The sequence below is a fragment of the Scylla paramamosain genome, chromosome 30, assembly GCF_035594125.1.
Source record: "Scylla paramamosain isolate STU-SP2022 chromosome 30, ASM3559412v1, whole genome shotgun sequence".
In the NCBI taxonomy this organism is placed as follows: Eukaryota; Metazoa; Arthropoda; class Malacostraca; order Decapoda; family Portunidae; genus Scylla; species Scylla paramamosain.
In genome coordinates, this window is record NC_087180.1 from 16983564 (window position 1) to 16995924 (window position 12361).

General features: G+C 47.8%; 1 protein-coding gene across 1 annotated transcript; it reads right to left on the reverse strand.

Annotated features, from left to right (window-relative positions):
* Positions 1 to 7146: 7146 nt before the first annotated feature.
* Positions 7147 to 11759, reverse strand: LOC135115941 (zinc finger protein 362-like). The gene is made up of 2 exons (XM_064033089.1): positions 11231 to 11759; positions 7147 to 8769 (listed from the first exon to the last, which is right to left on the reverse strand). Exons 1-2 carry the CDS (start codon positions 11304 to 11306, stop codon positions 7346 to 7348), a joined length of 1500 nt encoding a protein of 499 aa, XP_063889159.1. The 5' UTR covers positions 11307 to 11759; the 3' UTR covers positions 7147 to 7345.
* Between the last annotated feature and the right edge of the window lie 602 nt (positions 11760 to 12361).

Sequence of the window (12361 nt, forward strand, 5' to 3'; positions counted from 1 at the left end):
GATGTGAGACGGAGCGGTGCATGTCAAGAGAGAGAAAGAGGGGAAACCACCAACATCACCACCACCACTACCACCACCACCACCACCACCACCGCCACCAAGGCCACTACTTCTAAGGCATCTATTGTCCCACTTAAAAAGCTTCACACGCTTCACTAATATACAATAAAAACGCTATGAGTCCGCTAGACTTTTATAAGGAAAGACACCTCATAAAAAATCATTGACACGCATTTACTGACTTGCATCCAAACACACACACACACACACACACACACAACACACACACACACACACACACTCGGACATACAAGCACACATTTCCTTCTCCATTTAGCTCCACGATGCTCCGCTGTTTGATTTCACGTGACGTAAATTATTGCAAGTTTGAGTTGTTTCTAGGAGGAGGAGGAGAAGGAGGAGGAGGAGGAGGAGGTAAAGGAAAGGGAGAGAGAGGAGGAAGGGGAGGTCAGGTGCATCAAAAGTGGGAGGACAGACTCAACAGCGCCTTATGTCTTCTCTTTATTGCTTCAAAGATAAGGTCTGTTTGGGTGTTGACTGCAGAGAAACTTACTTGCTTCTTCGCCCTTTCCTCCACTCCCAGCTTTGCCTCTTACTTTCTCTCCTATTCCTCCTCCTCCTGTCACTTTGTCCTCTCTTCCCGTCACAGGTTCACGTCATCACATTCTTGGAGTGATAAGACTGAGGTAACACACACACACACACACACACACACACACAGTCAGATGCCATACTCGCAAGGTGACGCCCACACAATACAAATGACTCACCCAGAGTGTGATACAACCTTCCACACACACACACACACACACACACACACCTGTTTTTCCTGTCCCCACTGCACCACACTACGCACCTAACACACTCGGCCCTCTTACTCACTCCTCGCCCGCTGACTCAGTTTATTTCTCTTTGCGTCTCTTTCATCTTCCCTATTGTGTTCTTTGCTTTATTCCCTTGCTTGCGTTCCCCACTTCAAGATGCCTCATTTCTCCTTCCCCTCCCTGCCGCCTCTCAGCCTCTTACGTCTCCTGAGCGTCGCGGCGCGGTGTGGGTGTTAGACTTACGAGTGCTTTCTCCTCATCCTATCTCTCGTGGTTTATTGGAGATTGATGCGAACGTCTCGTAGGGGAAAGGTGCTGCGGGTATTTTTAAGAGTTCTGAGGCTTCACGTCGCGGGAATGAAGTGATAATTTTCTTGGTAGGGATTGAAGGAAGGAAGATTCAGTTTTGGGGCAGATTACAATAACAAGGAGGTATTCATAAGTATTTTCCGTCCGTTTTCTCCGTGTAAGAAGTGCCTGTTTCCGCCAAGGTTCTGTCTTCGAGCTGTATCTGATAGACTTGTTTATTTCCAGCCTCTTTATTTAGTCCCGGGACACCACCACCGACACCACCACCATCACCACCATCACCACCCAAACGACCGCACCGCCTCGCCCTTACGTAAGCCTTTGCCTCGTACATTTCACCGCTCATAAACTATATCCTAAATCAGCATTTTAAGCGGGACGCCGACTCGCCCCCCACAGTGGCACTAACTCAGCCACGGACCACCGATGGGGGGAAATGAGCCGAGGTGAGCCGTGGGGACGCAAAAATCCAAGTCCCTCGAGAGTATTGTGGGGTATTCTTGGACGCAACGATACCCGCGTGAAGTGTTCAAGTGTTGCATGCTGACGGGGGCGAGGGCGAGGGCGAGGCGTGAAGGAGGGGTTCCTGAGGGTGAGAAATTGCGACCTAACTCTTCAATTTACCCCAAGTGCTTGTGGTTTTAGTGCCGCATACGTGTTGTTGAAAGTTTACGGCATGCAAAAGTAGTGAAGCAATTTCTCCCAGTGTAGTAAATCCTGGCTAATATGACTTCTCTACCCAGGGGAAATTTACGAGGAAGACAAATATATACTCCACAAGACAGATGCGGGAAATAAATGAAAATGAAGATCTTCCCCAAATTAATCTGATCGCGACTCTAAGACCCTGAGGTTCGCAAAGATTAAGTTAAAATGGCCAGGGTTCCCGGAGACAGTTGGAAGGTTACAAGAGGAGGGTCCAAAGGCTTCACGTCCCCCAATGCTTTAGTGAGTGTCCGGGGAGGCTCAAGATCTAATGGTCTGTTAAAAGACCCCCGTGGATTTGGTGACCTTAGGAAAACTTTATGAGAATCTGGTGGAGTTTCATGCGAGAGAGGGATCAAAGTACTCTCTCCCTCTTCCTCTCTCTCTCTCTTGCTTTCCCAAATATACTCCACCTGTACAGAAAACAAAAATAAAAATAAAATAAAAAGATGCACTAGTGAAGTTGGGAAGTTCTGTGTGTACGTGCAAGAGACAGCTATGAAGAATATAAAGAGATGAAATAAAAGAAAAGGGAATGACGTGAAAAGGAAAGGGTAAGACATAACGAGGCAGGTGCAGAAAGGTGGAGTTAACAGGTAAGACTGATGTGGAGAAGGGGAAATAAGGAGAAAAATATAAACAAGACGGAAGACTAAGAGACGGGTGGAGTGGGAGAGACTTTTGAAGATGCAAGAAAGACAAGGGGAATAACGAATGAGAGGAGCTGGGGAACAATTAGAAAATGCGCTGACGAAGAGAATGTAAATAGGGAAACAGTGGTAATAAAAAGGAATGAGGATAAAAAATAGAGGAACAATAGCAGCAGTAACAGAAAAAAAACAAAACTACTACTACTACTACTACTACTACTACTACTACCACTATCATTACTATTATTACTACGTTGTACAAAGGGCATCTTAACAACTCAGTCTCTCTCTCTCTCTCTCTCTCTCTCTCTCTCTCTCTCTCTCTCTCCTCTCTCTCTCTCTCTCTCTCATTAAGTATGTACAGAGGTTAAAATCACAATCTTTATCTATTCCTCTCTTTTCTACCCACACCCACACATCTCTGGCCTGGAGCCAAGCGAGCCAATGAGAGAGAGAGAGAGAGAGAGAGAGAGAGAGAGAGAGAGAGAGGGAGAGAGATGAGAGAGAGAGAGAGAGAGAGAGAGAGAGAGAGGAGAGAGAGAGAGAGAGAGAGACAGAGAGAGAGAGAGAGAGAGAGAGAGAGAGAGAGAGGTGACAGTTACGTAAATTAACAGGTGCAAGGGCGATCTCGTGTTTGTGTGGAATGCTGCGGTCAAGGGGGGTAAGAGAGAGAGAGAGAGAGTGAGAGAGAGAGAGAGAGGAGAGAGAGAGAGAGAAGAGAGAGAGAGAGAGAGAGAGAGAGAGAGAGAGAGAGAGAGAGAGAGAGAGAGAGAGAGAGAGAGAGAGAGAGAGAGAGAAAGTATATTTGTCTATGCAACGTAAAAACAACAACAAGAGCCACATGTTCACAAAATTAAGATCAGGTATAAAAGTCGAAGTTAAGCCAAGAATCCGGTTTGAAATGACCTTGAAACAGTGACAATAACAACAAGAACATGAACATACCAGCTTACAGTCTCTCTCACGTCTTGTGGCTGCCGAACATTCTCACATATTTTTCTCTCTCTATTTTTTTTATTTGCCTCTAAAACATCAGAGTATAAGGGGAAGCTGCGGTAAGCTAGTGGGCCTACACGTGGCAGGCCTTGTAAAGATTGATACGTATACTTCCGTTCACTTCTTATGTATCAGGATGCACGGTGGACTCGTAAAAGGTAAATATTGACTCAAAGTAAATATTGGTGTATTTGTGAGTTGTTTTTTTTTTTTTTTTTTTGTATTGTAAAAATTCGAGGTAGATGCTCAGATTTTTTTTTTCACGTATTCTCGAAGTGGTGCTCCGTGTCTGATGAATAGTGAACAGTAACATTATTCTCTTACGTCCGTTTCGCATCTTCACTACGTATCAAGCACCGCCTTTGCGTATACTTCCCTCCTGTCACCGACTTGCACGCTTCCCTACTCACATTCACCACCACACACACCCCACACCCCACTCCCCACATCCTCACTTCACGGCCGGTAATCCACATCTACCATCACGCCCTAGCTTGCCTATGTCCTCAGCTCCGCGAAGCCACGTCCTCTTTACTCTCTATCCTCTCTGTCCATCACCACAACCCTCCCTTGCCTCCCTATCCTCTCAACTCCACGCCTCTCTGTCCCCATCCCCGCCACAACGCACTGCACTCCTCCCCGCCTGTGCCTGCCAATAATGGGCGGCGAACAGGTCAGGGTGTTTGAGACTTGCACACTTGTCTACAGCGCCGCAAAAACGAACATCAAAACAGTGGCCACCTCGCACGGGCGTCACAGGAGGTAAAAATAGAGCAGCGATGTGGCCCCCTTGCTAACAGGACCATGGAGGGAGGGAGGGAGGCAGGGAGAGAGGCAGGGGGGGAGGGAGCAAAGTGACAGGGAATCTGTCTTGAATTGTGGTGTTGTGAAGGGGAGTCTGTTTTTTTTTTGTTTTGTTTTCCTTTTTTTTTTTTTTTTCGTTCTGGGAGGCGCAACCATTTCCTCGGTTTCAGAATGTAATCTAATGCGTTTCGATTTCTAAAGGGACTGTAAAGCGCGGGGTTTGTCGTAATGTTACCCGAGTGCTATTATCATTTACTACTACATCACCATTCTTACTGAACACCTGATTGTTTTACGTTTTTTTGTCTCATTATTTCATCAGCACTCCCTCCTCGCCCCACTCGCAGAAAATAAAGAGGTTGCTGCACATTAACCTTCATAAAAATCTAGAGAATTACATTTACAACGCATTTACAGACTTACATATTTGAGTCCTATTAGGAAAACACACACTTTTGTAATAATAAGCCAGTGATGAACGTTAAGTGACTAAGTGTATGCAGGAAAAGCAAGAGAGAGAGAGAGAGAGAGAGAGAGAGAGAGAGAGAGAGAGAGAGAGAGAGAGAGAGAGAGAGAGAGAGAGAGAGAGAGAGAGAGAGAGAGAGAGATTAAGACGTCAGACTTCAATTTATTTATTTCCACACAAGGTGAACACCGGAAGAGTTAATCAGGTAGCAAGTATATTTTCTTGTCTTCCTCCTCCTCTTCATTCACGCCCTGGACCACCCACCAGTAGCTCCACGCCCCTGATGCAGCACCCTCACCTTCCCTTCCTCCTTATACTCCCTTCCCCGAATATTGTGAACAGCGTCATCTTTCGTATTTTTGGAGTTTTCTTTTCTTTTCCTTTTTTTTTCCTTTTTCTCTAAATGGCAGGCTTATTGAGAGGAAGTAAACATAAGTAGCGTCCTTTTAACACACTTCTGTCCTCGCTCGTTTCCTCTTACTAACCTGCCACATAATTCTCAACTCGAGTATGCTGTCGTTGTTCACTTCACCAAGCCCCAATTATGTGGCGGAACAAAATATAGCCGCATTCACTTAACGTACGACCTGACGCTTGAAAAAAAAAAAAAAAAAAAAACAATGGCGATCTTATCATCATCACAAGGCTCTCCGATCATTTTTCTTCGATTTTTATCAAGTGGAGCATTTGTTGAAGTTTTATCTTCGCAAACTTTCATTGGTGCAGTGAATTTCCTTTTGATGGAGGATAGGAAGCGAGGACGAGAGGAGGAGGGGAGGGGAAGTGGAGGGGAAGGAAGAGGAGGAGGAGGAGGAGGAGGAGGAGAAGGAGGAAGAGGAGGAAGAGAAGCAGGTTTGTTCATTTTCCTTTGATAACAAGTGCAGCTTTAATTTATGTATCTGCGCCTTTGCTTGTTGGTGTGTGTGTTTGTTGTGTGTGTGTGTGTGTGTGTGTGTGTGTGTGTGTGTGTGTGTGTGTGTGTGTGTGTGTGTAACAGCCAAGACTTGCTATCCACCTGCAGACATTCACTACTTATATCTCTCTCTCTCTCACACACACACACACACACACACACACACACACACACACCCAATCTTCCCCTAAATCCCACGAGTAAGGAAAACCACACGATACAGTAAGCACAATACACGTACCACGCCACGCCACACCACGCCCCTTCAACTAAAAGACACTAGGGGAGACAAACTTTAACACCCAGCTGATACATACCAACAACCCAATGCTTCCCTTCCTCCTCAAGACCTTAGCTTAAAGAGACGACGAAAGGAGAATTCTCTAAAAGCTACACTCCTCAGAACTTTAGCGCCATCACGTATCTGAATTGCCTCACACCCCGTAGCTAATCCCGAAAGGAGGTTTTAAGAGACACCTGCTGACCGAGTTTTGGGGGAAGCGCGAGGGTGGCTTAGGGGGAATGACGCAAGATGGGGCGGCAAGGTGTGGGCGGTGTGGGCGGAAGGGGTGGTGAATGGTTGGGAGTGGGAGGACGTGCTGGGTGATGAGTGGGGAGAGGCACACGTGATTGGAAAGTGATGAGAGGTCTGATACAAATAGTGTGATGAATGGTGGTGGCGGTGATGATGTAGGTGGTGGTGGTGGTGGTGAGGATGTGTCGGGGTATAATGCAAGGGAAAAGTCTGGAATATAGACAGTAATAGAACACAAACAGGAAGGAGAATCGTGCGTTTATACATGAGGATATTTAGAATTTGTGCTCTTTCTTCCAAAGAGCGTAAGACCAGCGGGGATGCAGCACCAGAGAAACGTGTGTGTGTGTGTGTGTGTGTGTGTGTGTGTGTGTAAAGACTCGTACTGACTATACCTGACTACAACTAAATTCAGCTTCCGAACACCGCAGACTTCACACAGGTATACCGAGCTTGGCGTTCAGTCTAGGGATGCAGGTAGCCAGGTAGCGCCCCGTCCCACACCACACACTGCTACCTGCTCATAACAAGATCGCTGTCACCCATCAGTCTCTCCACAGAAAATTACATTCAAGGTATACTGGATGTTCTCCCTGACCCGTGTGAATGAGAAGCCAGCGCATTGTCATTCAGACGTTTCAAGTAATGAGTTTTGTATCGCAATCCAGGGAATGAAAACTTTATGGTAAATATCAGTGACTGCACGCCCGCCTCCCACGCAGCGTGAGGCGCCTCAGCACCATGTGAGGGGGATGAGTGTGCCTAGTTGAGCATATTAAGGAATGTTTCCACATAGCAAGATTTACTGTGTTTGTGGTTTGCTAAAGAATATATTCGTACACATTCAACAAACTTTTTTTTCCCCAGAATTGAATATTATTTCAATACAGCACAGGCTGATGAGAGAGCAAAACATCTTCCAGTATTACAAAATAATTTATTTATTCATTTATTTAACAAAACTGTAAAAAAATTACACTAAAGGACTAGAGTTTTAAGAGAGAATCATCGCTCCCAGACGTAAGAAAATATTTCTGTCTTAAATCTATATTAAGTGACATGGCGGCGACTCCGCGTGTCAGGAAGTAGCGTCACCGGCTGCGGCAGATTTGGCTTGGGGCGTCACGGGTGGCTCGGCCTGTGCATAGCGGGGCAGGCAGCCTCGGTGTGCTTGTTGAGCAGCGACATCCTGGAGAAGGTCTTGTGGCAGGTGCCGCACGCGTACTTCTTGACGTCAGCGTGGGTCTGGAGGTGGGCCCGCAGGTTGCTGCGGTCCGCGAAGCAGCGGTCACACTGCGGGCACTGGAAGGGCTTCTCCCCCGTGTGGGTCCTGATGTGTCCCTGCAGCAACCAGGGGCGTGAGAAAGCCTTGCCGCACAGCTGACACTTGCAGGGCAGCGTGTGCGTGCGGATGTGCATCTTGAGGGCGCCCAGGCTCGTGTACACCTTCTCGCAGTGCTTGCACGCGAACGACTTTGCCCCGAGGGCGGCGCAGTGGAACTGTTTGTGCTTGCTGAGGCCGGAGTAGGTGGAGTACGACTTGCCGCAGTCAGTGCACGAGTACCGCGCGTCCCCGCGACCCCCGCCGCTGCTGCCTTCACTAGACGCTGACTCTGACCCCGGCGAGCCGCATTCCCTGGACTGTCGGCCCGGCAAGGGCGGCGGGTTGGGCGGCAGCATATGGGGTAGCGGCCAGGTCAGGGGCACCATCCCGTTCCACAGATTGGATGCAGCAATGAGGTGTCGCTGCCGCTCAGGGGGCGGGAGGGTGGGCACGCTGGGAAAAGCCCGCAGAACATTTTGCCGCGGTGGATCGTCGGTCAGCCACGGTCTGTGTGGGCGTGACGCGCTTACTGGGGAGAGGTTGTGCTCTGGAGCTCGATTTGCCTCTGTGACCTCAGGAAATCCTTGTGGACGTGTCCCCAAGGGTCCTGCTGGCCCAACGGCTTGGCCGAAACCTCCCCCGTCGATGCGCGAGGTGTCCCATCCAGGGACGAGTGGTGCACGGGACGCCAACCCGGAACTGGGAGAGAGTTGCTGTAGCCTGACGGTGTCTCTCGGGTCACTGTGGGGACTGTACTCCCCGGGCTTCGTGGTGTCCAGGTGACCATCGCCACTGCTGACAGGTGTGGCAGAAGGTCGAACGTCAAGGCGGGTGGCCAAGGCCTGCATAGCGCGCACGTGCTGGGACTCAGCACCCGGCCCTGGTGATGCCAGTTTGGCCATGCAGTGAGAATCAGGGGGAGCAGGAGTGGAGGGCGGCGGCGTTGACCGTCTGACAGACGCGTTTCCTTCTTGCCGCGTGTCTTGAGGCGCCTGAGTGACGAGGTCCACCGAGCACGTGGCCTCCATCCTGACGCTTCTACCCTGTCCAGGGCAGCGTCCATCCCGCGCGTCAGTGCCTGCACTCTGCTGAAGCTTGTCTGGTGAGCGTGTGTTCTGCACGCGCGTGTGGGGAGACTGAGGAAGGGGAGTGGGAGGCGCCTCGTTCCCGCACCTGATGCTGAGGTCCTCGGGCTCCGTCTGCTCGTCCACGCCTCCCTCCGCTGTGGACAAATCATGCGTTAGCACTGACGCTTTACTTACACTACCTCACGTCATTCTCAACACTGCTGGGTTTCAATTAAGACCGGAAGTACAAGTTGCTGTACCATAAAGAACAGGGAACGAAGCTTTTAGGTTTTTTTTTTTAATAGTTAAAAGTTGAAAGTCATGTATAATTTTTCACATCACTATCACTAGTTCCATTTACATCTTCACTTTCATACATAAGAGCAAAGGAATGAAAGCAGGATGATAATGATAATGAGGAAGGGAGGAGGATAAGAGAGACAAAGGAGAAAGAGGAAGCAGAGGAGGAAGTGATGTATGCTTTCAATGACTCGGGTAATAAAGGGGCAGGCAGATACCACAGAGGGGAGCACAGGTGTGTCAGGATGTCGCAGTGATCACCATCGGCGCTTAAGAGTGTAAAGTTATGGCGCCTAACATCCACATCGCACAAACAAAAGAGCCTCGTTCACTTAAGACACCCGGTGAAGGAAACTATCTTTGACCTTGTGTGTGATGACTGAAGCAACCTTATGGCGCTTCAAAGGTGTAAAATTAGCGTGCAGTACTTGGTTATGGTATAAAGCAATTTGGAATAAAAATATTGTTGTTTTATTTGGACAAGTGATAGAAGTGCTTTAATTTTGTGTTATTTTCTTTATTATTCATGTTATAATTTTATTACTTGTGTATTTGCAGTATGTAATTAATTCTGTCAACAAACTATCTAACATATCCACTGCGGACAAAATGTATCGGAAATTAATAAAATTCATAAATTTTTTTTTCACAAGATTCAAATGGGAATTAACCCTTTGCAACAGTGTAAAGTTCCCATCAGTTGCGTGGAAGAGGTTAGCAAAGTGTAGTGTAGAAAAAAAATCACATTCTTTTATTTTACTTTTTCTCTATTGGGGGACATGCACCAGGCACTGAGGGGCGTCTCCATCAGCACAACACAGGGAAATATTTGGAGGTGGAGTTATTGTTGTGCCATGCTGACCTGGTGCGGAGAAATTCTTCAGGCCTCCCTCTACCTTCCCTGCCTCGTGAAGAAACAAAGGCTAAACACACACACACACACACACACACACACACACACACACACACACACACACACTAAGGTATTGCTAAAGGTCATCAAACAAAATATATCCATCCACTGTTAAGTTTTCTCTTTCTCTTGACTACAAATTAAAAAAAAAATACTACACACACACACACACACACACACACACACACACACACACACACACACACACACGCACTAGTATTGACAAGGTGCATTAAACAGAATCTCTCCATCCACCTTAACTTATCCCTTTTCCTTTACTACAAATTAAAAAGAGATGCTTTATTATGCACCAAACTTCACACGGCAGCAACGCCTAACATAAACATGAGGGACCAGGAATGTTAAGCCGACCACGACTGAGAACTCACACTACAAATTAAAAAAAGAGAAAAAAGAAAGAAAGAACAAAAGAAAAACGCTGCTTAATCATGCACCAAAAATCTACACCACCAAAATTAACACGTCAGCATTCCCAAACTTAAATATAAGAAAAAAACTGCTTACTGCGGCGACCATGACTTCAAATTTTCACACCCAACGCCTCCTCCTCATAATTTTCGGTCACGTCAGGAAAACGTGATTCTGCAAAGCATTAGTGTCGAAGCGTGATGAAGTAACCTGTCTGATGTCCCCAAACCGACCTTCCCATGTTCTAATTAAACCCTTAATGGTCACCTTGAGTCTCCCAGGCCCGGTGACGCCCTCCAACACCTGCCCACATTCAGGTCACTCAGGTCACTTCACCTGTCCTGGGTGTAGGCGTGAGGAGACCAACAAGGCGTCGGAACGAATGCCAACTAATTCAACATTTTGTGACATTTCAGAGAGAGAGAGAGAGAGAGAGAGAGAGAGAGAGAGAGAGAGAGAGAGAGAGAGAGAGAGAGAGAGAGAGAGAGAGAGAGAGAGAGAGAGAGAGAGAGGGAGAGGGAGAGAGAGAGAGAGCGGGGAGGTAAGGAGATTAACTCTAATGGTAAAACATATATTGGTAATATTTTTTAGAATGCATTCCGAGATTCTAGGAAATCATGACACACGCACGCACGCACGCACACACACACACACACACACACACACACACACACACACACACAGACACACACACGAAGAAACAAACATAATTCGTAGCATCCCCACCATCACCAACTACTATAATTACTGCTGCTGCTACTACTGTACTATACAATCACTACTACTACTACTACTACTACTACCACCAGCATCACCACAGCTGCTATGACCACTACCAATACAACACAAACAACAAATAATGATTAAAAAAAAAAAGCAATTCAAATACCACCAGCACCACTACCACCACAACCCTGACATGCAGACACGGCGTGAGTCAGTCAGTGAGAGAGAGAGAGTGAGGGGAAACTAACCTGGTTCTTCATAGTCCAGGGAGAGGGGACGCTTCTTGAGGGGACACCTGGCGTACTTTCCCTTCAGTACACCCATGACTCACTCGCTGCCCTGGGAGGAGGAAGCACCTGAGGGCAGACGGTCAGCACACGAGGAGAGGAGCACCACGCTATCTACCTCCACGCCGCCGCTCAGACGACCTCTCCCAACAGGGGCGCGGGGATGACTGAAGACCGGGTGCCCACTTGCTGTTTTCGGGCGTCTTGCCGCTGACAGGAGTTACCTAGTTGCTTCAAGAGGCTGTTTTTTCCCTTCTAGCCTTCATTTTTCATCCCTAAGTTCGTCTGCAGTGAGGTAATGCTGTCATTGACCAGAGGGGCTAAGTAACACCCAACCGCTACATTTTCTTCATCGCCAAAAGAGTGTTGGAAATCAAGGCATCTAGCGAGTCTTGCAGTGAGGCCTAAAGGGACGGGATAACACGTGCCAAGCAACCAATCACCGCCGCACCGTGTCACGAGTCTTGGCCAATCAACGCTCGCTTTGACCCGCTCGTAGGAGAGAGTACGAGAAGAGATGAGCTTTTCAATCCTCAATCAACGTGGGTGTCAACGCTGTACTGGGACACAACGCCTTAAGGATATGCGCGCGCACCTGAGGATCTACTGCACCCAAGGGAGGAAGGTGGAGCGTCTCAAGGGTAGGGAAAGGTGCGAAGGAGCATTGGGGGAAAAGTGAGGAGAGGAATGTAGAAAGGAGTGTCAGATGGAAGGGAGGAGAGGGGTGGGAGAAGGACATTCGGTAAGGGAAGTAAGGAAGGGGAAAGGAGGAAAGGAAGGAGTGGGGACCTGACAAGTGGTGTCCATGTGTGTGTGTGTGTGTGTGTGTGTGTGTGTGTGTGTGTGTGTGTATTCCGCATTGTGTTGTCTTCCTGTGTGTGTGTGTGTGTGTGTGTGTGTTATAGAAGGACAGTTTATGATGAATTTCTCAGTTCATAAGGGAAGAAAGAAATGAGAACTTGTGTAAGACGATTAGGATATTCTCTCTCTCTCTCTCTCTCTCTCTCTCTCTCTCTCTCTCTCTCTCTCTCTCTCTCTCTCTCTCTCTCTCTCTCTCAATAAATCTAGGAGGAACCCATCCAGGTGGACGCG